The sequence below is a fragment of the Musca autumnalis genome, unplaced genomic scaffold, assembly GCF_047663935.1.
Source record: "Musca autumnalis isolate F117 unplaced genomic scaffold, ASM4766393v1 scaffold_1, whole genome shotgun sequence".
Taxonomy (NCBI): domain Eukaryota; kingdom Metazoa; phylum Arthropoda; class Insecta; order Diptera; family Muscidae; genus Musca; species Musca autumnalis.
The window spans coordinates 83240444-83268304 of NW_027411644.1; the positions used below are offsets into that span (position 1 = coordinate 83240444).

Genomic DNA, 27861 nt, shown 5'->3' on the forward strand with positions numbered 1-27861 from the left:
ATAAGCGGCTAACGAAACACGCTTATCCTGGGCGAAAGCACGAAGACTGGGATAAGCGGCAAACGAAACACGCTTATCCGGGGCGAAAACGCGAAGGCTGCGATAAGCGGCGAACGAAACACGCTTATCAGGGGTGAGGACGCAAGGACTGCGATAAGCGGCTAACGAAACACGCTTATCCTGGGCGAAAGCACGAAGACTGGGATAAGCGGCAAGCGAAACACGCTTATCCGGGGCGAAAACGCGAAGGCTGCGATAAGCGGCAAACGAAACACGCTTATCCGGGGTGAAAACGTAAGGACTGCGATAAGCGGCTAACGAAACACGCTTATCCTGGGCGAAAGCACGAAGACTGGGATAAGCGGCAAACGAAACACGCTTATCCGGGGCGAAAACGCAAAGGCTGCGATAAGCGGCGAACGAAACACGCTTATCCGGGGCGAAAACGCGAAGGCTGCGATAAGCGGCAAACGAAACACGCTTATCCGGGGTGAAAACGCAAGGACTGCGATAAGCGGCTAACGAAACACGCTTATCCTGGGTGACAGCACGAAAACTGTGAGAAGCGGCAAACGAAACACGCTTATATGCACTTAGTCGCGAGGTCGTCCCTTTAGCACAATCGGATGGTCAGCGGCACTCGCGGATTCACCATTTTTATTCTCGATAGTCACTAATTCACTCTACTCACCAACTGCTTCAAGTTGTCCAGGGGTAAATTCACAATATATGCGTCCGACTCGTACTTTCCACTTTCACTCACTGTCCCCTTTCAGCGTCATCAACTCCCTTTTATAGTGTCGTTAATAACATCACTCTTCTATAACTAGCAACAACACCATTATGTTGCCCGTTCTTAGGTATTCTCATTCTATGCATTAGATTCCCTAACGCATGGTCGTTGTTGCTAGTTGTTTACCTACTAGTTGCCCATCAATGCCCTTACGCATGTATGTTGTTGCTTGTTGTTTTCGTCCATCACCAGCATCGATGCCTTTACCCATGTGCGTTGTTGCTACTTGTTTTCGTCCATCACCAGCATCGATCCCTTTATGCATGTGCGTTGTTGCTACTTGTTTTGATGGTTTTGGCGATCGCACTGTGGCCTAACGGCATGTTGTTTTGATTCATTTTTGGAGTAAACAACAATGAGGGCCACTCGGTCAGGCAGGGAAAATCGTGACGATGGTGGTTTACTCAGAACGGGAACCAGGTTATGAATAAAAAAAGATGTTATGTTGGTAATTCATTTTTATAGTAGAAATTCATAAAAAATATATGTAACAAAAAAAAATTATAATGGTAAGGGAAAACAATATTAATAATAAAAAAAAATATAATAAAAGAGAAACCACTGGTTAGTGTGGTGGAAACGAGCCGGCGACTTCCACCTTCACAGAGATACAAAAATATACAAACGATCTACCTATGTGCATGGATTCTCAGAGCGTTTCTCTAGATCCAATTTATATAATAAAAACCAGTACCAAATAGCTCTTAAAAGTACTAACACAAACAATAAATTTTTCAGCAATACAAAATCCAAAATACCAAATGATGATAAATCTAACCTAGTGTACAGAATAGAATGTAATGGAGACAAGTCCAACATATGCCAAAAGGCATATGTTGGCACAACAAAAACAAAACTAAAGACCAGACTCAGCGGCCATAAGTCTGACCAAAAGGCCAACAACAAACCAATAGAACAAAAAACTGCTCTAGCAGCACATTGTTCCAGAACAGGTCACACTCCAAATTTTAAGGATGTGAAAATCTTATGTCAAGAAGACAATTATAAACGACGGTATATATTGGAAATGCTCCACATAATAAATGTTCCTACAGAAAAAAGAATAAATTATAAGTCGGACACGGAACACTGTGCGCAAATATATCGAAACGTCATCCAAAAACATCAAAACCAAAGAAGAAACATCAGTTCAACATCAGCAGTGACAAAGGATGAAAGTTGTGTTTTAGTTGAATAATACAAAAAATGTAAATATCTATTGTTTTTTGTATTTTTGTTTGTTAATTTATATAATTAATGTTTATGTTTATCTTTATTTCAAAAAAGATCCCTGATGATGACCGTCAAAGACGGCCGAAATATTGGAAATAAAAAACAAATAAAACAAACATAACTTTGTTTTATTAATTTTTTTATTTTTAACTTTTCAGTAATTGAATTTTTTGACCAAAATTATAGCCAATTCAGGCTGAAAATGTAGATAAAAACTTTAAGATGCCTGAAAATGTCTGAAAATCGTGGATAAAAAACTTAAAGTCAAAATCGGGGGGCTCTATTTTCACCGTAGACCTATGCTCTAGAGGACTTTTTTGCTCAGTTCAATCCCAGGAATCAGAAACGCGCCCATTAAAGTTTTTTCCTTCCATACAAATCGCCCAGGCCTACTGCCCAAGCTACTATTTCTTATACCCTAGACCAGGGACGAGCTTCTTTGCTTGGATCGTATAGTGAGGGCGCCCACTGAGTTGTTTTTGCATTTGCTTCTCTCTCTCACGTACAGTGTAAATTAATGAAAACAAACAAAAACATAATGTGGTTGTTGCTTTTTTCACTCATACGTTCATACATTTCTTCGCTTTGGTTGTATTTCTGTGGTCGTCGCTGCCCTAGACAGACGGCAGCGTTAATTTGCATTAATAACTGTATTTAATTTTGGCCTGACAGACGACAGTTTCTGCATTTACGAAACAGCTGATTGCTGTTTTGTTGTTGTTGTTGTTGTTTGCAATGTATTTTTTGTTTTCTTTGTGTCTCAGAGCACGAATATGCTCTCTCCTCCATATGAATATGGGCTCTCTTCTACGGCATTGCCATATTGAAGTACCTAAATGCCTTTTAAATGCAGCTCGATTTTGTGCATTAAGAATGTGGATAATGCACGAATTAATTTGAATTATGGCAGTTAATGCAAATTAACTCTGCCGTCTGTCTAGGCTATTACTACGATACAATTTTTTTTTTATCATATCGAAAAAAATATTAAAAATTAGTAGATTCTTGCAGTACTGAAACAGACAAACAATAAAGTGTGGAGTAAAACAAATCTGAAAATTGCTCTCACAATTAGTATATCCAACTAAAAACGAATCCTTCACCACCTCTATATTTCCTTTGTATAACAGTGTTTTGTTGTATAGATTTGTAAAGCTTAATTGGTTTGTATTTGACAAAAAAGCAATTGAAACGATTTTTTCAAATTCTTGTAAATATTTTTTTTTATAAATGTTTAGTTTCCTATCCAAAAGCAAAAAACAAAATTAATATTTTTCCCACAACAAATCAAAACCAAAACAACCGAAACTAACAAATTACACCACAATCTAACAAAAACACTCTTTTGGCCAATACCACCTACCACAACATAACATTGATTTGATTTCTTCTTTCTTCATGTACATGCACAGCATGAACGGTTTGAGTTATTGCTTTTTAATGGTTTGTTTTCAAAATTATAAATACTTGAAATTTTCCTTATTTAACATTCACTTACAATAATTATAGCAAATTTCTGTTTTAAGGACATTTCTTAAATCTCTGATTTTCTTTGGGTTTCTTTTTTTACTACTTCTTTTTTGTCATTTTTATCCCAAAAATAAAAAAAAAAACGAAAACAATAAAAATCAAACCATTTTTATCATATGCCATAACAATTTTTGCCCATACTTCAAATTTGTTGTCTTCTAATTAAAAAAAAAAATAAAACAAAACTAAACTAAATACTACTACTAAATACCTACCTATCAAACTACAACAACAACCACATACAATTCAATATACTACATACATTGCTTGCTCCTCGTTCTGCTGGGCTGTATGTGTTCCTTTTTTTCCAAACTCTAAATGTATGTACGAAATGTAATTTGTAAATTTCTACTTCTAACAAAATCACCAATTCCAACCTAACCAAAAACAAACCAAAAATTTCCGTACGATTTGTATATGTATGTTGTATGCGTGTTTGTATGTTCTGTGATGCGAAATGGTTTTCGCATATGAGGATTTTTTGTGTGTCAAAAAACAAAAAACAAATTTAAAATCCTGCACAACAACATACAATGCACCACCACGACAACAAAATTTAGAGCTCTAGTGTGTCCACCAAGGTCCATTGAACTGAAGGATTTGAAAGGCCATCTACATCAATTGGATGTGAAAGTTTTGGGTACTGAAGAAACATGGAATACACCAAGTCTGTTATTGGCCACGAATCAGAGAAGTGGTGGATCTGCGGTATTTTCACAGGTAAGAAATCCACTTTATAGAAATTCAATAATTTAAACAAAATCTCTTAACGCTTTTTAAGGTCCACCTGGAAATAAATCCCAGTGAATTTGAATCGGATGAAATAAAATATGCCATCTTGAAAGAAAACGATAAAATACGCCATGAAATATTTTCCGATTTATTGAAGAAACATTTAAGTTTAAATGTTAAATCGGAGAAAGTTGTTGCTGGCGGAGATGTTTCTGCTTCTGGACCAAAATGCGTTTACAAGAAAGCCTACTTTTTGGGCAAGCATGAGGTATGTTGTAAGCTACATAATGAGGGATATTCTGAAGGAAAACTCCCCGTGAGTTTTCTCACACTCTCCACTAAGATGAAACGGCAGAGAAATAAAACTCACGGGGAGTTTTTACTCTGAATAACCCTCAATATCTGCAACTCCGGAAACATTTAACAAGAAATTCCTGATTCTTTCCCCAAATTTCAATGACTTCTCAGGAAATATTTCTGCGTCTCACTTGAGAATAATTTATAGCATCACTTTTCTCTTTACCTCTCTCTTCGCAGGCTAAATTTGATTTGCTGCAAAAACTTAAGGATAAATGTGGCAGCGATAACGCCATTTCCACACCAAATTTAATGATGAAATTTTGTGGTCCAGATGACAAACTGCCAAATGTTAATTCCAATATACTTCCCATACTTATACATTCCTGTCCAGAGGATTTTTCCACTGTAGAATATTTTGATGTTAGTTTTCTGTGTTTTTTTCTTTTCTAAAGTAATAATAATATTAATAAAATTCCCTTCTACAGAAACTCAAGACTCTTTATGTGGGTCGTTTAGTTATATATGCCCCGGTTGTTAGCAGTTCTCAGCATGTTATTACCGATCTGGAATTGAGTAATGGTATTGCAGTTATTCCAAGACAACAAACTTCAGGCGTGGGTCGCAGCAATAATCAGGTAAGCTGAAATTAGGTTATAACAAGTAAGAAAATGTCAGTCAGCTGCTGTGTCGAACGAGATATCGCCTCAGACTCGGACCTAAAGAAAATAAGTAAACACTTGCTATGTTCCAGAACCTGCAAGAAGGTACTATTTTTTACTACGATAACATTTTTTCCTTTATGTTATCGGAAAAAATAGTAAAAATCAGTAGATTCTTGTAGTTCTGGAACAGACCAACTATTGTTCTGTTTCAGAACCTGCAAGAATCTAAAAATTTTTACTACGACAACAATTTTTCCTTTATAATATCGAAAAAGCTAGTAAAAATTAATAGATTATTGCAGTTCTAGAGTTTTTGGGCCAATATCTCAGGAAGTATGGACATTTTGTCAAAAATTTAAAAACGATCCCAGATAAGTCCTTAAATTGCACACTTGCAATCTTTGTGTGAGAGGGAGGTACCCGAAACCAATGAACGCAGACAAACGGAAAGATCTCTGAACCATTCACACAAAGTCAAACTTTTCATTTTTTCTGAATCGTTTCGTTCTCAAAACAAAACCACAAACATTTCAACTGAAGAAGAACAAAACTGTATTACTGCTGAAATGTACTTCGGCTATGCTGTTCCGAGTTGTTTTATTCACGAACAAAACACAATGAATCGTTCGCAAACGTTTTCTATGCGAAATGACCAATGGCATATTCAGACACCCACACATTTGATTGTTTAACAATCCAATAAGCTAACATCAACATACTTGGAACATACTACGGTGGATGCTGCTATGCGAACCCAGCAAACATTTTCTATCGCGTAATTATAATTCGAGATTCTCCAGGATCAACTGAATCGCGGAAGAGCGATTTTCTTTAGAAGATTAGTTATAATCTAATTACAAATAATAAGTAATTTAATCTACACACTCTTACTTATACCCTAGACCGACGGCAGAGTTAATTTGGATTAAAAATTCCTTAATTTAAATTAATTTTTCATCCTGCAGCCGATAGTTTCTGCCTTTATGAAACAGCTGTTTGTGTTGTTTGTACCCAGCGGACCATTTCATAAAGTTTTACAAAAGTTCGCCAAAATATGCGAAACAAATATACTTTCAACCATTGACTTTTTCACTACGATAAAGCAAAAATAAATTTAATTTAGTCGCGATATTTTTAATATTAAAAAAAATTTTGCAAAACTGTAAAGAATCATTTGAAGAAGATACAATTTTTCGATAGAGTTGGTATGCTGGGTAATAAAATGTTTGTGAAAATAAAAATTTTAAAACATGGTAGAACAAATACAAGGTAAAGTTAATACGACAACAAATACAACTCGAACAACAATCACAAAGGAATTTGTTTTTGTTTGTAACGTTACTGCCAGTTGTATTTGTAAACAAAACAAGGAAATGTCTATAAATTATTGGAATTTAAAAAACTAATAATTTTTCACATTCGGTTCAATATTTTGGAAAACATGAATGAAAATTCGTTACATTTTCAATTTTTATGTTTCCACATCATTCCACTAAATGCATAAATTCTCGCAGAAAGTAGAATTCTTGCAGACAAGTTTGGGGTCGCTGGAAATTCATAGAAAAAGGAGAAGCTGTTTCAATGTTTTGTTTTAGAAATCAAAGAAGCACATGTTTATTAGGGCTTTATTTTTTTAAATTTTAACAAAATACCTCACATATTAACAAACGTTGTATCGCCTCTACAAGCGGGATTTACTGCGCGGCTTATCGTTCGAACTTGGAGGAGGTTACATATCATTGATATGAAGAAATCTTTCTGGGAAATGTTTTTTTCCGAATGATATATTTTTTTCTCAAAAAATATATGTCCCTAATGTATATCGAAATAGAAATAAATGTATAAAATGTCATATGAAATTTGACACTAACGTTACCACCCAGTTCAGTCAGCTGTGTATTGCTGCTACCTTTTCTTATTCTACCATGATTTTAAAAGTAGATTTGAAAACTAGTGAACCCTACATCTTAACAGACGTACTGATTTTAGCTCAACAAAAATAATTACATTTTGTGGATTTTAACAAAAATATCTTGTATACAGGCATCCAAATTTGCATTTATTTGCAATGAAGATGTCTGATACCCCTTCTGATTTGGAACATGATGTGGCAGAAGTTGTGGCAACAAAATGAGCGGAAAAGGCAGAGGCTCGAAAGTGCACTTTCCCCTATACATGTTGATATTTCTGGTCTAAATGATCAATTACTGAAACATAATGCGCAGGATCAAAACAGGTTCGGTATTCTAGGAGCCCTAGCAGACATCGACTTTGAGTTGACAAATCAAGTCGGCGTACCCAAGCCCAAGAAAACATGGTGCCCTCCAATTTTCTTATTTAATGTCGACATCAATGCTTTAGTGGAGACATTAAGAAAATCCATACCGGAATCTTCGTTCAGAATAAAAAATGTCAACAAATCGAAAAACAAACTTTATTTCGCAGACCCCAAATTGCATGCTTCAATGATATCAGTCCTGAAGTCCAAAATATAAACTCCTACTCTTTTAAACCCAAAGAGCTCAAGCAAGTCCCAATGATAATAAGGGATCTTTACCCACACACTAACCCCGACCATATAAAACAGGAACTTGATACCCTGGTGCCGGATACAGTGGCAAGCGTGTCCAAATTCAAAACGCCTAGATCCATAAAAACAAACACAGACACTGGACGTCTCTTGGTAACTTTGTTACCAGGTAAAACATTTGGAGAAGTATCCCACATTCGAGGTCTGTAAAACCAATCAATTCCATGGGAAAAACCCAAAAAGAAAGACGGCGAAATTCAATGTCATAGATGTCAACGTTGGGGTCATCTTTTACGAAACTGCAACTCGTCTTACAAGTGCATCAAATGCAGCCAAGTTCACATTCCAGTGGATTGTCAACGTAATAACTCTGACACCACCGAGCCTTTTTGCATAAGCTGCAACAAATCTGGAGATCCCGCTAATTACAGAGGCTGTCCGTCCTACAAGCAGTATATTGCCGCCAGAAAAAGTAAGGTAGCTAAGACTATAGAAACCAAAAACATTCCTCAAGCTAATGTTAAACGGATGTTGAATATGTCCATCATTTCTCCAGGAAAGTCATTTTCCAGTATACTTGAACCAAGCTCTTCAAGCAAACACGAAACTCAAAAGCCTGCGTTAATTCAGGAGTTCATGAAACTTGTCAATGTATTTCTTGAGCCAGAAACACTAACTCAAGAGCAAGAAATTGAATTGATTTTAAAATATTAAAAAAAAAAACATATCAAAAACAGAAGCTAAAAAGGAGTTTCTGAGGCTTTTTACAAAAGTTAAGACTCATTATGGACCATAGGTTCATTAAATTCTTGACCTTCAATGTGCGCTCACTAGTTGATGCGATTGGAACTGAGAAACCTTCTTCACAATGAATAGATTGATTTTGCTTTTATTCAAGAATACCATCTTCGGAAGAATAATTACGTGAAAATAGATGGATACAGCTTTATTTACGACAATTCACCTATAGGAATAGGCGTTTTTGTGAAAAATAGCATTCATTTCACTCGGGTGAATACAAGCGATATTGGCATTAATACCTCTCTCATAAAGGTAGCGACTTCTTCAGACAATGCAAGCAAAAAGTATTTGATTGGGTCGGTTTATATACCTTGCAATTATCCAGTGAGCAGACTCGAAGCAGATCTAAATAATTTTCTCCAACTCTGTAATTCATCCTCGGTGGAGATCTCAACTCCAAAAGTCCTATATGGGGTGATTTATATGAAAATTCTAATGGAAACTTAATCCGTGGCTTGATAACAACACGTTAGATGTCACTAGACTTTGTGACATAACACCGTCATACCCTAACGGACCATTCTTCCTGGACCACTTTTTATTATGCGCTCACCTATAAACCACGGTACCCAGAATTACCGAATATCCGCCTTGCCGACTTTTTCGGATCATTTCCCGATTAAACTCATGCTGAAATTTGATATTTTTAGTATAATCCTGAGTCAGCCAAAATTGTTCATATCATATAAAAATACAAACTGGAATGATTTCCGACATGATTTGCAGTCAGCATCACAAGAAATCATGCCCCCAACAAATAGAAACATGGATAACGACGAGATTGAAACAGTCATCGATAGTTTTAATAGCGTATTTAACCGCATTCACAACTCCCATTCGGAAAAGGATATGCTAAAGGATGGAAAGCTTCCTCTATCTAATAAAGTCCAAAAGTTCATCAAAATTAAACATCAATGGCAGAAATTAAAATTCACCGAACAGGAAATAGGATCAGCCGTGAGTACACAATCCTTTCCAAACAAGTACAACTACTAAAAACTATCATAAAAGAGCTAATAGAAATATAATCTGCTCATGCTTTCAACAATAAACTGAAAAAAATCAAAATTGGCCCGTCGGCATTTAAAAAATTTCACAATTCACGGGGGTCCAAATCTCCTTTTTGTCAGAAGCTCCAACATGGTAATGATATTATTACAAGCAGTACTGAAATTGCAAACCAGTTCCAATCATTTTATTGCTCAATATTTCAAGAAAATTGCCATTAAATCCGGTCCATGATCTCAATTCTAGAGTAACATCTTGTATTGACGCCACTTCATCACGCATTTACTCCTTTGATAATGGTTTCTCTGCCTTGAACAATCCAGACACCCATCATTTCACTGGCTCTGAAAAGATAAAGAGCATTATTTTTAATATTAATTCAAAAAAGTCTAGCGGCCCTGACGGAATATCAAACTATATGATTAAAAAATTTCCAGAGGCAACAATAAAAGTCCTGGCCTGCTTATTTAATAATTGCATCAACAACGGCTATTTTCTATTGCAAAATCATACCCATTAAAAAAATCAAATAGTGCATATGTGGATGATTTTCGCCCGATTTTTTTTCCGCATTAAGCGCACCCCTTCTTCTTCTTCCTTTGGCTCACGTTCTATACTGAAATAGAATGTTCAGTGCCATACAACAATGTGAGACAATGTCTCTGTGTGATTGTAATCCAAATTGGATGGTTAACGTTGTCATCATAAATCGATTTCTGCCTCTTTTAGGAATTTAGCCACAATGTTTAGACCCTCTAAGCCTTGTGAGTTTACGAAGTCTTCAACTGAGAAGAAATCGCATAATTTTTGGAAGCACCTCCTCTTTGCATCATACTTTTGACAGTGGAAAATTATGTGTGAGGCCGTTTCTTCGACCCCACAAACTTCACATAAGTTCATTTTGGCCAATGTGCCTTTGCAGAAACAATGACCGGACAATACCCTATTAATTTGTTTTTGTAAAATTGGATTTAAATTTGAGTTTTTGAACCAGGGCGTTCTTGACAATGTGGGAAATATTTTATAAAAATGTGAATTACCATTACGAGCTTCCTCCTCATATTCAGAGGCCCATTCACTCCAGAGAGTTCTGGCCATTTCATTAATGGCGTCTGCTATTGGCCACTTAATTTCTAATTGGATTCCTACCGCTTCTGCGTTTTTGGCTGCCCTATCAACAATTTCATTAAATTTAATGTTAGAATGGCCTGGAATGTAATGGAATTGTACATCATTTGCAAAAATATTTACCTTTTCTATAAATGCGTTAATCAGGAAATTTTTGTGTCTATGGTTGCCAAGGGCCAGTATGCCACTCAAACTGTCTGTTAATATTGCAAATCTCTTAATGTCATTGTTTGCTGCATATTCCGCTACCTTTAGAAAGGCGATTACTTCAGATGTCATGGAAGAAAGCTTTTTTTGCACAAAAAATGATTTGGTGGTATTAGTGTTGATGTGGTGAAAGGCCGCGCCAGTTACATTTCCCGCAACTGAACCATCAGTGAAAAACAAGTCATGTCCTAAGCCTTGGAGTTCATTTATTTTTTCCGTTGCGAACTGCGTTATTATTTCTTGATTTGCTTCAGCTTTTTTGGTAACGATATTTTTGAAGAAGTTGACATCAGTAGCAATTATATTGGTTTTAAGGCCCAGAATCCTAGTAGGTGCAATGTTGGTGAGAATGTTTTCAAATTTGGACCATACATTAGCATAGCTGGTGTTGACTGAAGAATTATTTTTCATAATTTCCGCTCCAGGTAAATCAAACGCAACGCATTTGGCAAGCTCCTTAGCGGTGGCCAGTTGAAATCTAAATTTGGGTGGTAATTCAGCTGCCAAGTTATACACGATTGTGGATCTTACAAGACCTATAGCTTTCCTCAAATTTTCCTGTGTACAAGTTTTAAGTTTCCTTTCGGACTCGTTGGTTAGATTGGATAGCGAGGAAGCGCCGTATTCAATTTTTGATCTTGCATATACTTTATGAAAGTGGATGGCCTTTGAAGGCTTAATGCCAAGTTTGCATCCACTTAAAATTCTTAAAAAATTGCAGCTAGATTTGATTGCTGTGGACGTTTCATCCAAATGCACCTTTGCAGAACCACTAGAGGTGATTGTGACTCCCAAATATTGAATCCTATTGGTTTGATTTAGCTTTTCACCGTTAATTATAATGTCTAGTTGCTTCGGTCTTCTACTAAAATGAACTATATGTACTTTGTTCATATTAAAATGAAGATTCACATTCTCACAGTAGCTTTTAAATTCACCAATTTTGGACTGCAGCATGGCTTTGGCTGAATCAAAGTTTGTGTCATGACAGAGTATAAAGAAATCATCTGCAAATTGCAGTAAATTACAGTTTTCATTCGTGATTTTGTGTAGTTCCGATGTATATATATTAAATAGAATGGGGCTTAGTCCACTGCCCTGTGGAAGTCCGTTACATACTCTTACGCTATTGTTACCCAAGGTTAAGGTTCTACTTTTCATACCATCATAGATCCACTTGATTATGTGTGTATTTAAACCAATTCTAAACAACATCAAAGTTAATTTGCCGAGATCCGTGTTATCGAAGGCTTTCTCAATATCGATACACGCGCCTACCACCGTTTTTCCACTTGTTTTATGCTGCTCTACAGTGTTCACTAAGTCGTTTATGCAATTGGTGGTTGACTTGCCGGGCATAAAGGCATACGATCGTCGTGGTATCACCTGATGTTCCTCGATGTGGCTTTGTATCAATGGTTTGAGTGCTGCTTCTAAGATTTTTTGTTATGTACACATCAGTGCAATTGGCCTATAATTTTTAACTTCTGCCGGGTCTTTGTTTCGTTTTGGCACAGGCGCTATTCTTATTCTTTCCCATTCCTCAGGAAAATTTCCATCAATCCATACTTTATTAAGAATATTCAAGTAGTTTGTTTTTTCAGTTGAATTAAGATTATTAATCATATTATAGGATATTTTGTCTGGTCCAGGTGCAGAATCTTGATTTCTGGTGTTTAAAAAATTTTCCATATCAGATATGTCTAGTTCCGGTTTGCTTGTGATAATGTTTCCAAAGGTGACTGGAGTAGGTGTCGTGCAGATTGAAGATGAGCTGGTTATGTGGTTCAAGAATTCCTCATTTTGGTCGTCGCTCCAACTGTTGTTAGGCGGCTTTTTTAACTTTTCCGCAAACCTGGCTATTACGTCACCTTGTGGATCTGTGTGAGTGTTGCCCCATGTCACAGATTTAGCATTAAAATCTCCGACAAGTAGTGTTGGGAGTCGTAGAGTGCTGATTTTTTGAAATATTTTTGTGGCGGTGTCGATATAAATAGATCTATTAATGTTCGGTGGTATGTAGGTTACTACGATGTTAAAGGGGTTTTTGATGTTGAGGACAGTAATACCAAGTACGTCGTCGTTCTGTTCGAATTTAATCAATGAATATTTGAAATTTCTTTTTATGTAGATGCCTACACCTCCGTAGCCATCTTCCCTTCCCTTTCCATAGAAATTATAATTAGTAATATTTGTTGTAGTGGTATTTCCAATCCATGTTTCTGTCAAAAGTGCAATGTCGACCTTCTCGTTCTCTAAAAAGAGCTCGATGAGGTCTTTATTTTCTTTCTTGTTCACACTTTTAACGCCATGATGATTATTATTAGAGTTGCGGGTCTGAAAATATTAATTCCTGTATGATACTTGGTTTTTCTTTCGTTTTACGGTCTGGATTAACTAAAGATACGTCTATGTTTAAAATTTCATTTATTAATTTAGATTTCATTTTTTTGAGTGTTGTAGCTTGTTCAACATTAAGATTACCTTTCTTTTCTGATGTTAGTTCATTAATGTTTTCTAACAACGACTCCAAAACAGATTGGGTTTTCAATATTTGCGAGCCATTTGGTGAGACATACGTTTCACCTTCCGCCAGAGCTTCCCTGTATTCTTGCATGTTCTTTCTTGCGTTCTCTTGCTCTCTCATTCTGTTTTTATTGTTTTTAACTACCTTGGTGTATGAACTTCTAGAATGTATGTAGCTGGCTGATTCCTTGTTGTTGTCTATAGTTTTGCCCTGCGCGTTGCTCTGATTGAGTCCTGCCCGTTTACCTCTAGTTGTATCTATGGTGGGGAACGTGGTGTCAATGTCTTCCGCCAGAATATCAAATCTGTTGAAGTGCCCTGCGTAGTTATCTCTTGCCTCTTTTCTTGAGAGATTTTCTATTGTCATGATACGTTTGACTTCATATGCTCGTTGTCTTGCTGGACAGCTTCTATCACGGGGACTGTGGTCTCCTTTGCAATTAACACAAATTATTTGTTCAGCACATGTCTGACTTTCTTCATGTGGGGAGAAACATTTTTTACAAGCCTCAATCCTCTGTTTGCAGTGGTCCGCTGTGTGTTCGAAGCGGAAACACCTAAAACAGCGTCCAAATTGAATATAATGTCGAACTTCTTTTCTATAATATTCGTAGATTTTGAAAGTTTGTGGTAAGTCGAGACCCTTTAACCATATTTTGACACGTTGTGTTGGCACACGTATTCCTTCTTGCATTCTCGTAACTCTACTTATTTTGATTATTTGAACATCAGATTGGATTACACTTTTTAATTCCTCGTCCGGAATATCAGTTGGGATGCCGAATATAAGACCTATTTTTGATATAAAGTGGGAGAAAATTTGCGGTTTATAACCGTTTCCTACTAACTCCTCATTGGCAGCCAATAAATTGGCAAAGCCCATTTTTTTAACGTCAAGAACGCCCTGAATTCTTAAGTTATGAATTAACCTAGTTAAATTCACAGAATTTAGCATTATACGGTCATTGTTATCTTTCTGTATTTTGTCTACATAGACAACATAAGGCCCTTTATGGTCTTCATCATAAAAGAAATTGTACTCATTCGATTGGTCAACCTTACCTGAGGAGGTGCTTCCAGAAGTTTCTTTATTTTGTTCACTAAGGCTAATTGGTGGATCTTCACAATATGTGGCTGTCGGTTGTATATTCGTGGCTGTCGTCTCCATGTTCGTGGTTGTTGATTCCAAATTATTGTCTTCTAGTCTTTTTTTGTTTGCAGCCTCATTTCTATTGCCACTTTTGCTTCTGCTTCGATTGATTTCCATTCTGGGAGCGCTTCTGCTTCTATCTCGATTGGTTTCCATTCGGGAACCGTTTCTGCTTCTTTCTCGATTATGCCTACTCGTGGTTGGCCCACGAGGCGGCAGGGATGGTGGTGGAGGTAGGACTACGTCCTCCTCCATATTGGCACCGTAACAATCACTGTTATATTTGCACTTGTATTGTGCTTATTTTCTATTCACCGACAAAAAATTAGAATAGAGAGCGAAAAGTAACGGGATATTTCCCGTCTAATTTGTCACCGATCTTTTCTTTTTTATTTTCTTATATTTTTTAATTCGAATTTTGCATAAGCAAAAATATCAAAGATATCTGATGCAGCGCATCAAAGATTGTTTAGTTGTCAAATTTAAATAGTTTATTTCGCTATTAATTTAAGTTGATCACGAAAGTTGTTGTAATTTGTTTCTTCACTACGAAATGCCGTTGAGCTTAAGTTCGACTTTACGCCTTGGCGGTTAGAGAGCGAGTGGCCCGATTTCTTTGTTATCAAACATAGGAAAAATCTTTGAGTCGGTTCTGAAGGAAAAAATTGAGAATGAATTAATAATTGATGCAATTTCTAACTTCCAATTTGGATTTAAACCTGGCCATTCAACTCAACACGCTCTGCTCAAGTTTCGTAGCGATATTACTTCGAACTTAAGGAACCAAAACTGCACTGTTGCGATATCCTTAGATATCCAGAAAGCATTCGAATCTGTATGCCATATGGGAATCCTGTATAATCTAGTTGAAATTGGTATAGATCCATATCTTGTGAAAATAATGAATAGTTTTTTCACATTACGTTCGTTTTCGGTCCATATTAATGAGCCATCATCACCATTGGGTTCAGTAGAAAGTGGTGTCCCACACGGCAGCATTTTGGCATCATTTCTCTTTAATTTGTTTCTTAATGATTTTCCTCATATCATACAGGATTCACAAGCAATCTTATATGCCGATGATTGTTTGATCTACGCACATAATATATTACCATCTTTAGCTTTAAGTAACGCAAAAAATCACCTAATTGTGAACGATTATTACAAGAAGTGGGGTATACAAATTAATGCCGCCAAATCACTTGCAATCTGCATACGCAACGCTTCAGGAAAATGTCGAAGGCACGTAGTTCCGGAGAGCAAACTGCTAGAACTTTCTTTAGACGGAGTGGAGATACCCTTCAAATCAACATTGAAATACCTCGGCATCCAATTCAACAATCTCATGAAATTTAATTCACACGCGCGAGTAACCATGCAAAAAACAAAGGGTATATTAGCCAGGCTTGCATTTATATTAAACAGCAAACACTTACAAGAAAAAACCAAGCTCCTTCTTTACAAGGTAGCAATGAAGCCCGTTCTGCTATATGGATTCCCGATCTGGTTCTCTATTTCCCCAATAGTGGCCAAAGAATTGGAGATACTGGAAAGAAAAATATTGCGAAAATGCATCAACAAGAACTACATTAATTAATGTAAAAGACACTCTAACACACATATATACAATGCATCCCGCATTGTTCCCTTTTGCGAATATGCCCTGGTCCATCAAAAAATCTACCTCTTTACTTATACCATGCTTTATATTTAATTTTGATTCAAATTTTTTCTATTTTAGAGGATTTTCAAAATGTATTTATGTTTTTCCTGAGAAAATTTTTATTCAATATTTTCTTTGACTTTAAATTTTCAATAACAACAGTGTTGTTTTTGTAAATTTGTTAGTGCTCTCGCGGCTGTGGGTATTGTATAATAGAAGACGTAAAAGCGAAGAAGGGGGCTTTAGTGGCATGTATGCGTCAAACTCGTGTGTTTCTTGTTTTGTTGTTGTTTTAACCAACTTAGCTGGCGAAGAAGAAAAGAAGAAATGATATGAATTATATTTTTTTTTCTTTCTTCAGTGTTTTAGTTGCCTTTGTAGAGTCAAGACGGTAAAGTGAGTGAATAAATCAGTGTTTTGTGCTTTCTTAAAGAAATTGTGCTTTTTAGTAAATTAAATGCCCAATACATTTTATAATTGAAAATTTTATAATTGAATCAATAAGGTGAATGGGAATATTTTATTGGACAAGGAAGAAATCGCATTTAATATTGGTATCTACATACATACTTATGTATATTTGAAATATACATAATCATTTGATTCTAGCTGCCGATTCCCCGTTGATTATTTCAACTATGAGGAGAATTTGTTTTATTTCACAACTAAGGAGAAGCGTTCAACTACGTTTCTATATATTTTTCCTTTTTAAAAGTGTGACTATTTACAAATTATTTCAATCAGTTTTTCTTTTATTAAGTTGTTTTTGCATTTGCTTCTCTCTCTCACGTACAGTGTAAATGAATGAAAACAAACAAAAACATAATGTGGTTGTTGCTTTTTTCACTCATACGTTCATACATGTCTTCGCTTTGGTTGTATTTCTGTGGTCGTCGCTGCTATAGAGATAGCCAGTGAGTTCTTACTAGAGCAAGTGAGCACACATTTTAAAGTGTTTTACATTGAATTTTACGCTCCCTTGCTCTCAGCAATCGCCCACTGGTGCATGTGTTAGTTTTTTTTTTGTGACTTTTGGGTTTGTATTTTTTTGCACCCAAACATATAAAATGTTTGCACCCAAACATAAAATTGTTTCCACCCAAACATATATTTGTTTGCACCCAAACGTATATTTGTTTGCAGACCCAAACATATATTATGTTTGGGACTGTTGCAAACATATATATGTTTGCTGCAAAATATGTTTGGGACATATGTTAGAGAGGCCGTTTTTTTTTGCGTGTGAAAATGCCTTCTTTTTCCAATTTAATTGCAATGGACTGCGAGATAAGATCGAGGAAATAATGGACTTCATAGGTCGGAAGAATATCATGGTCGAGGCACTGCAGTAAACCAAGTCAACAACAACTGCAGCTTACAGGGTTGTGATAGTTACTACGCACAGAGGAGGGATCGCACCAGAGGTGGAGGTGTGAACTTGTTTTCCTGTTGCTCCAGTCGGTTCAATGCAGACCGATCTCGCTTGAATCTGGTTCTAATAACCCGCATATGGAATGTATGAGGGTAGCAGCCAGTTGTGGAGCTCCCGCCAATAAATAACTGTACTGGGCCTATATCCTGGGCCCAACATTAGCCCACCCTCTTGGAAGGTTATAAAGTGCTGGCTGAGCAGATTGATAGCTCTACGTTTTGCACATTCGCCCCTTTTGAATTAGCGGATAGTGGCCAAAGAATTGGAGATACTGGAAAGAAAAATATTGCGAAAATGCATCAACAAGAACTACATTAATTAATGTAAAAGACACTCTAACACACATATATACAATGCATCCCGCATTGTTCCCTTTTGCGAATATGCCCTGGTCCATCAAAAAATCTACCTCTTTACTTATACCATGCTTTATATTTAATTTTGATTCAAATTTTTTCTATTTTAGAGGATTTTCAAAATGTATTTATGTTTTTCCTGAGAAAATTTTTATTCAATATTTTCTTTGACTTTAAATTTTCAATAACAACAGTGTTGTTTTTGTAAATTTGTTAGTGCTCTCGCGGCTGTGGGTATTGTATAATAGAAGACGTAAAAGCGAAGAAGGGGGCTTTAGTGGCATGTATGCGTCAAACTCGTGTGTTTCTTGTTTTGTTGTTGTTTTAACCAACTTAGCTGGCGAAGAAGAAAAGAAGAAATGATATGAATTATATTTTTTTTTCTTTCTTCAGTGTTTTAGTTGCCTTTGTAGAGTCAAGACGGTAAAGTGAGTGAATAAATCAGTGTTTTGTGCTTTCTTAAAGAAATTGTGCTTTTTAGTAAATTAAATGCCCAATACATTTTATAATTGAAAATTTTATAATTGAATCAATAAGGTGAATGGGAATATTTTATTGGACAAGGAAGAAATCGCATTTAATATTGGTATCTACATACATACTTATGTATATTTGAAATATACATAATCATTTGATTCTAGCTGCCGATTCCCCGTTGATTATTTCAACTATGAGGAGAATTTGTTTTATTTCACAACTAAGGAGAAGCGTTCAACTACGTTTCTATATATTTTTCCTTTTTAAAAGTGTGACTATTTACAAATTATTTCAATCAGTTTTTCTTTTATTAAAGTGTGTTATGTATTTCTTTGGAATTTTGTATGTACCTATGTGTTTGTTGTTCTTTTGCTTTACAATAAAAAACCACAACATTTGTGTGTATACTATAGAGCAGGGACGAGCTTCTTTGCTTAGATCGTATAGTGAGGGCGCCCACTGAGTTGTTTTTGCATTTGCTTCTCTCTCTCACGTACAGTGTAAATGAATGAAAACAAACAAAAACATAATGTGGTTGTTGCTTTTTTCACTCATACGTTCATACATGTCTTCGCTTTGGTTGTATTTCTGTGGTCGTCGCTGCTATAGAGATAGCCAGTGAGTTCTTACTAGAGCAAGTGAGCACACATTTTAAAGTGTTTTACATTGAATTTTACGCTCCCTTGCTCTCAGCAATCGCCCACTGGTGCATGTGTTAGTTTTTTTTTTGTGACTTTTGGGTTTGTATTTTTTTGCACCCAAACATATAAAATGTTTGCACCCAAACATAAAATTGTTTCCACCCAAACATATATTTGTTTGCACCCAAACGTATATTTGTTTGCAGACCCAAACATATATTATGTTTGGGACTGTTGCAAACATATATATGTTTGCTGCAAAATATGTTTGGGACATATGTTAGAGAGGCCGTTTTTTTTTGCGTGTGAAAATGCCTTCTTTTTCCAATTTAATTGCAATGGACTGCGAGATAAGATCGAGGAAATAATGGACTTCATAGGTCGGAAGAATATCATGGTCGAGGCACTGCAGTAAACCAAGTCAACAACAACTGCAGCTTACAGGGTTGTGATAGTTACTACGCACAGAGGAGGGATCGCACCAGAGGTGGAGGTGTGAACTTGTTTTCCTGTTGCTCCAGTCGGTTCAATGCAGACCGATCTCGCTTGAATCTGGTTCTAATAACCCGCATATGGAATGTATGAGGGTAGCAGCCAGTTGTGGAGCTCCCGCCAATAAATAACTGTACTGGGCCTATATCCTGGGCCCAACATTAGCCCACCCTCTTGGAAGGTTATAAAGTGCTGGCTGAGCAGATTGATAGCTCTACGTTTTGCACATTCGCCCCTTTTGAATTAGCGGATAGTGTCACACTTCGCCAAACACAACAACCGTGACGCCATGTTTGCCAAATGATCTCCTGGCAACCCGTCGTTTCTCTTGGGTCAGACCATCTCCCCATAATTGTCTCAAAATAGGAGCTGGAATAAATAAATTGTGGGCAACGGTTAAGTCACTCTCGAACCCTAGCAAGTAGTTAAATAGGACATTAGTCACGATTGGCGAATGACATGACAATAGCGCTGTACGCCAACTCCACAGTGTCGCTGGCGTTCTACTAACTAAAAGCTTTTGATACTGTCCAACTCTCCATGCTGTTTGAAACGTTGGAATTCAGCAAAAAGAAGTTCCCTAAGGTATGGTGATATCTCCGGAACTGTTTAACCTCTATCAACTGACTACACATCGAAGCAGCCACGTTCCTAGAACTAGAGATATACCAACAGAGATATAAGCAAAAAATGAAATTTAAAAAAATATCATATGCTATTACAACAACAACTGAGAAGCATTGAGTATCCGGGCGAAACCTTGCACATCGTAAAGTTTTTTCCAAATATACATTAAGTTCCAAGAACTTAAATTTCGGACAACTAAACTAATCTAACTCACGTAAGTTCAAAATTGTCGTTAAGTGCAGTTTACCGCAGGTAATTCTTTTCCTCCCGTTTACAACAATAGAATATTTTTCGTGGGCAAGTGCATGCTTCCGCACATAATTTTCCAAAATACTAAACTAACTAAATGTATGTGTTGACCAGGATAACAATCGAAATGAGTAACTGACATTGGTCCAACCTTTGCAAAATTTTCAAACTTAAATCAAGATCGACGATGCACTATATCGTCCAACCGCTTTCCAGTATTTCCCTCACAAAAGTTCAAAATGTTCGTTTATGTGTAGTTTAAGGGCTGTTCGAGGAAATTTTCATCAAAGGTAAACCTTGTGATTCTCATACATATGTTCCCACAACATGTCCGAAGGGACAAGGGAGACTTGTCTCATATGATTAGACAATGCAGTTCTCTTCAATACAGTTTACGGCTAGCGGGCATGATTGCATATTCATATATATCCAAACTTTAAAAAATTGCATCCAATATTATTTTAAATGAAACGCGCTAAAAAAAAATTAATTTATTATTTTTTTTTTCAGTGGTTAAGTCCCTTAGGCTGTGCCATGTTTTCCATACAATTGCATATATCCTTGAATAGTGCCTTGGGAAAACGTCTACCCTTGGTACAACATATTGTTGGCGCAGCTATGGCTAACGTTTTGAAAAGTCACGAACAATATAAGGTAAGTAACTTTGTTTTCATTCATTTATTTATTTAAAAACCAAGTAATGTCCAATATTTTTTATAATATGTACTCTGTACGAGAACTTGTGAAAATGCACTATTTTTGAAATTTAGGACAAAACCTTGTAAAATTGTTAATTAATCTCAAAAGAACACATATCGTAACCTCAGTGAGTGCTCGCCCTAAATATACAATCTGAAAATATACCTGGGTATAAATAATCCCAGCAAATCTTTCGTTTAATCATTAGTGCGAGGGATTTGTCATGGAATATTTTTTTAGGTGAATCAGCAACGTTGTGATGTTATTCATTGTTTTTATTCATTGTCACCAAGGTAGAAGTGACAATAGTTGTGTCTTTTTACTTTTTCAGTAATAATTATTCAGTAACTTCTTTTCAGAGAGTAAGAGAGATTTTGCTCTTTGGTACGAAAATAGAGAAAGAAGTAAAAAGACAGCATTTAGTAAACTTTAGCAAGATAACAATTGATAACCAAAACAAAAACATTGGCGCCAATGCATGAACAAAACAATAACTCCAAAGCAACGAAAAAGTTCTTAAATTTTAAGCAAAATAAATTAAAAATAATAAATATATTTATAAAATAGTCAATAAATAAACCAGAATCGTAATATTAATATTATTTTTCCACAAAAATAAGATAAACATTGAGCAGCTGACTATTTCCAGATGATTAAAAACAGCTGATCGAACTTGCTAAATGTTGCTGGGAAAAATTCTTTCAGCAACTTTTAGCAATTTCTCAGCAAACAACTGTCAAAATTGTTCTCTCTCTTCGCTCTCTTTTACTGAACTTTTGTGTAAAAAGACAGCATTTAGTAACATTTCGTAATAATTATTACAAATTATCACGTAAAAAGACACACCTAATCACATGGTACAAATACACAGGTAGCCGCATCGGCAATTGTTGGCAACATAAGATGTCAAAATTTGACATCAATTCAATGCAATTGACACATTATGTTACCATCAGCTGGCATGATAATGCTACCTGTATTATTGTACCATGGACAATCAGCTGTATTTTTACTTTTTTTGTAAATTTAGTTTTCAAAATGTAATAGGGTCTAGTCATGAAATTTAAAAATTCGAAATTTTCATCCAGAAAATTCTTCGTTTCATTTCAAACGTGTAATCAAAATGATCCACGACAATTGTGAATGCTTAATATTTACATTTTGATTCAAATTTGTTATATTTTAGAGGATTTTCAAAATGTATTTATGTTTCTCCTGATAAAATTGTAAAACGATCCCATTATTCAATATTTTCTTTGACATTAAATTTTCAATAACAACAATGTGTTTTTGTAAATTTGTTAGTTGTTGTAAATCATGCATCTACCTTATATAAATGTGCCTTGATTGTCACCATTGAACTGGGTTCATATACAAGATTTTGTTTGTCGTCAGAAGTTATTTTTTATATCATGTGCGGCTGAAAACGTTGCTATTGATGTTATTATTATTATTATTATTATTATTATTATTATTATTATTATTATTATTATTATTATTATTATTATTATTATTATTACTTTTTAGAGCGATTTAATATTTATCTTTTTTGTCAAGTTTTAGTTTGAAAAGCATTGTGAAAAAACAGCAGACAAATGTTCTGGCCAAAACTGTTTCATCTATTTCATTTTGTATTGAAATTGATTATTGTTTATAATAAATGTGTACAAACAGCAACTCTAAAGGGCCCCATACACTATCAAATTTTGATGTCAACATTTGTAGTAGTATGTGTACATTTTTCAAAAAATGAGAATGTATTTGTGTATTTTATGGATTGAGGAAAATCAAAATAGTTTTGATTTTCAAAATGAAACCCAATCAATCCGATGAATAGGGTTTATTTTCAAAATTGTCAAAAATAAATTTTGAAAAAGAGAACATTGTGTTTGGAAAAAAAATAAAAAAAAAATTAAGTTCATTCGTTTTTAGAGGACAATTTGAAGATTTCGTTTGCAGATTGAAGGCTGATTGAATGCTTTGCTACACACTTATCAAGCACACACGTACAGAAGGAGTTCATCGGATGGACAAGCCAATTTGATAGTCTATGGCCCGCTTTACGTTTTATCGACCAAAACTGCCGAATTCATTGAACAGGATGGTCGCCTTCTATGGGGTCTAAACCAAAACATTGACATATGTTAATACATTTTGGTACGAAGGATGCATACCTTCCAAGGGGTCGAAATACCAAATATCAGCCGAATCGGTTATAAAGATTCGCTACAATCCCACGGCAGAGGGTGCTTTGTACCGGATTGACCCGGAACTACACAACATCATTGTTCCGGCCAGCGGCTGACACCTCAGTGTACGTATGTTTGCACTTGTTTCGTTTTTCTGTGTTGGGAGCAGCATATTCCGGAATGCTTGCTCCGGGACGGAGGAAAACCCAGGACCAATATATTTGTACTCGGTTTGTCACATCCGCATCTTCACCCACATCCAGCCTTCGGTGAGATGCAATAGATGTCAGGAGTGGCTGCATCTAAGGGGTTGCTCTGTACTTGTCCACGTGAGAAATAGCTGTATCTCAGATTACCTGCCTAACATTAGCCCGCTTTTGGAAGGTCATAATTGTCTGGTCCTGGGGGACTTTAATGCGCATCATGAGATGTGGCATTCGGCCCTCGGAAACGACCAGAGAGGTACAGCGCTGGCTGAGCAGATTGACAGCTCTACGTTTTGCACGGTCAATGAGGACGCCCCTACCAGAATTAGAGGAGAGTGTCACAGCTCGCCAGACATCACCATCGTGTCACCTGGTCTGACAAATGACGTTACCTGGCAACCCGTCATTTCCCTTGGATCAGACCATCTCCCCATAATTTTCTCCATTAGCAGACCACCCGATTTCATTACCTCTGAACGCCGCACATTCGTCAATCATAAGAAAGCTGATTGGCCGGGTTTCAGAGAGTTCACCAATCACCGCTTCAGAAAGGACGTTCCGAGACATCATTACTGCTGCAGGCGCTCGCCATATCCCTGCTGGTCGAATACCCAAGGTAAGACCAAACTTCCCAGCAGAGGCGACGGGATTAGCAAATGAGCGTGATGAGCGTCGCCGAACCAACCCCAATGCCCCCAGAGTCAGGGAGCTGACACTGTAAGTTAACAGGCTGGTCGGCGAGCATAAGCGGAACAAATGGTTAAATCATCTGAAGAGTTGCAACATTGGAGCCGGTATAAGTGAATTGTGGGCAACGGTTAACTCACTCTCGAACCCTGGAAGAAGGGAAGATATTACCTCAGTCACGTTTGGCGACGTTGCGTTGACTAACCAAAGAGGTGCGCAAGTTATTTCAATCGACGGTTTGTCGAACACCCCGAGAGTGACAGGGCGAAGAGAAGAGTATTACGTCGCATCAGATCTCTTCCTGCCGAGTAGGAACCACCACAGTTTACAATGGATGATGTTGCCAATGCCATTAGGAACGCTAAATCATCCAAAGCGTTGGGCCCTGATGGAATCTCCATGGTAATGCTGAAACAGCTGGATGAGCCGGGAGTGGAGTATCTCACTAATGTTCTCAACTTGTCGCTATCCACCCTCATTGTTCCCGAAGTCTGGAAAATGGGCAGGGTGGTCCCACTACGGAAGCCCGGCAAGGATGCCAGCAAAAGTGAATCGTACAGGACGATTTCGCTTTTGTCGCCCGTAGCAAAGACCCTTGAGGCCATAGTCCTCCCCAGTATCAGAAATAGCTATCAAGTTGCCGATCATCAGCATAGATTCCGTACGCAGCACAGCACGACAACTGTGCTGCACGCCATTACCACACATAAATATTTGTCAAGGACTAAACCAGAGACGGCCGTGCGATAGAACAGTGATGGTGGCGCTTGACTTATCAAAAGCCTTTGATACAGTCAGGCACTCCACGCTGTTTGAGGACATTGAGCAGACAACCCTCATGCCAAGCTTGAAACGTTGGATAGTCAATTACACTGTGCAACATTTTTAAGGTGATCTTGTGCAAACAATTCGAACTGAGGATTTTTTGAAAGTACAGACCCAAACGACAAGAAACCCTAGATAAAAACCCTGAGATAAAACAAAAATTTTTACAGATAAATTCGGATATAAGGAACAACGGTTATAAGCAACTACCTATATAACGAACAAAACTATTTTTTCCAATTCCATTTTCATTAGTTTTCTTATACACAACAAACTGATGAAAACGATCACGGTAGTAAGTAACACAAATTTTGTCCCCGCGAGTAGATTTTCCAACGAATTGTTACTACAGTTTTGTATATTTTTTGAATATACGTTAATAAAGACGACTTTAGTACTCCTTTAAACCGTATCAATGATTAATATGTAATAGAGAGATAAAATAAAGCTTAGTACTGCCGCACCGTTTATAAAAAACCACGGATATAGCGAAAAATTTTTCGCCATTACTTATTTTACTTGCAATGAAATTGTAAACAACAATATTTTTTACATTTATTATTTATTTCCTCAAACCAAATTTCCACAATTTTAAGACTTTTTATCAAAAAACGGGCAAAATCGGGTTTCGAAACCTAGTAATACCAATGCAGAAGACTTTCAGTAATGTGTTCTAGGTGGCAAAATCACGGCCAAACACGGCCAATTTAGTATAAGTCTATATGAAGTATGTTTAAGAAAAATAAAATATTTATTTCTTACTTTTTGTGTTTTTTTGGTAGCTACCCAAAATGTTTAAGCTATATTATATGAAATAAATTCGTCTCGCAATTGCCAATCTATACCATTTTACATATATTTATATTTGGTTTATTTTTCCGCGGTTTTAAAAACATTGAAATATTCCTTACAATATATATTTTTTTAGTTCTTCTTCGAAATTCTCACTTTGGCTGCAATTTAAACCGCGATAATTACGCTATTTTGAAAAATGTCATTCATATTAATAAATTTTAACATGTTCTTTTTTTCAAAGCCAACTAAAAAATTATTATTATTAAAAGTTGCAAAATCGACTTTTTGCCTCAAAAACAGGGCCAATTACCTATAGTGCATTGTTGTAAAATGTCTCTATGCCGTTGCTTTCAGCACATTTTTCAACGACGATTTAATAAAAATGTCAATAATGTGGTGAAATCCGAAATGAGAGAATAAACTGTTGGTGTGAACTGTGTTTGAAATACGTGTTGTAAAAGGTATGATGCAAAATACCACTGTAACAACATGAAGTGAGCATTTTAGAGTTTCAAAATGTTCTAAGGATTGTTGAGAACTTTATTTCGAAGATTTTTGCAAAAGGTTACTTGGTTCAACTCCCAATAGTTTAGCCGATACTGATCAGAATTTCAGGAATTATGTAAAATTGTCTAAATTTTATAGATTTTGATGCCCTAGATGTAGTTTTTCTTATGTGGTTTTTTTAAGAGATAAATTCTACTAGTTTAGAGCTACAATATTGGTAAAGACAGCTAGGCCAAATTCCTATTCGTTTCTGAGATAAACGCCTGATAAATGCAGAAATGTGTAGATTTAGCCCGGTTTAGATGAGGCCATAAAATCCGAACTGGATCTGACAGAACAAAATCCTACTAGGGTTTTTGTAGCCTAAATATGAACTTTCAAAAAATCCATACTAGAAGTTGTTTGCATTTTCAGTGTTGTATAGTGTTATATGTGTGGACGCCAGTCGTACGTGGAATTCAGGAACAAGAATTCCAAACCCCGTAGAGGGAAACAGGGAGTTCCCCAAGGTGGGGTGATATCTCCGGAACTGTTTAACCTCTACCTCACCTGTATTTCGCCCTCTCCAGACGGCATCGAGATCGTAACGTATGCGGATGATTGCACGATCCTGGCGTCGGGTACCTATCCTGATGACATCTGTGAAAGACTGAACAACTATTTAACCGATCTTACCACCTTTTTCCATTCGAGGAATAAATCAACAGCCACTCTGTTCACCACATGGACAGCGCAGTTTGGAAGATAATTGAATGTTGTGGTCGACGGTAGCAGAATTCCGACCACAAACTGCCGCAACATTTTAGGGGTTACATTGCGACAAACGAAAAGTAGGAACAAGGTCCTTAAATTCCTAGCCGGCATCACTTGGGGTGCAGATAAAGAAACCTTGTTGACCACATATAACGCGATAGGTCGGTCTGTGGTAAGCTATGCGGCGCCAGTCTGATCCCCGAGATTATGTGATACGAATTGGAAAAATATTCAAACTTGCCAGAATGCCGCCCTGAGAACAGCAACAGGGTGCCTCCACAAATCTTCAGTGGACCATCTACATGAAGAGGCAAAGATTCTTCTTTTAGTAAAGCAACACAATGAGATGCTTTCGTTGCAGTACCTGCTTGGATGTTACCGTGTGAGCCATCCCAATCACCATCTTTTGGGTAGGCCCGACACATTCAGGCAGATCAGGAAGGATATCCATGCTCTAGAGGGAGAGGCCCAACGATACAGGGGAGAACCCCTAGATCAACAAGCATATAAAGCAGGTTTAAATAGTATTCACACGGATGCAGTTGCTAAGGCCTTAAGTAATTATACGGGTATGTGATGGAAAGCGATTCGACTCGTTTTGCCATAAATCGAAATCGTATATCTCTAATTTTTGTGAATATTTTAATGAAATTGAAAATGGAT

At 36.6% G+C, this 27861-nt stretch overlaps 1 protein-coding gene across 3 annotated transcripts in view; it reads left to right on the forward strand.

The window, feature by feature from the left end:
• Hcs (holocarboxylase synthetase-like protein) overlaps positions 1-27861 on the forward strand; it is a 72905-nt gene that overhangs the window by 12427 nt on the left and 32617 nt on the right. For 2 of the 3 annotated variants that reach the window (XM_073983052.1, XM_073983063.1), the window contains 5 exons: positions 4138-4276; positions 4338-4556; positions 4826-5008; positions 5074-5223; positions 21048-21191. In XM_073983052.1, the coding sequence (XP_073839153.1) occupies positions 4138-4276; positions 4338-4556; positions 4826-5008; positions 5074-5223; positions 21048-21191 (835 nt within the window). Of the gene's footprint in view, positions 1-4116; positions 4277-4337; positions 4557-4825; positions 5009-5073; positions 5224-21047; positions 21192-27861 lie in introns of all 3 variants that reach the window. The other variant, XM_073983044.1, reaches the window with a different exon arrangement.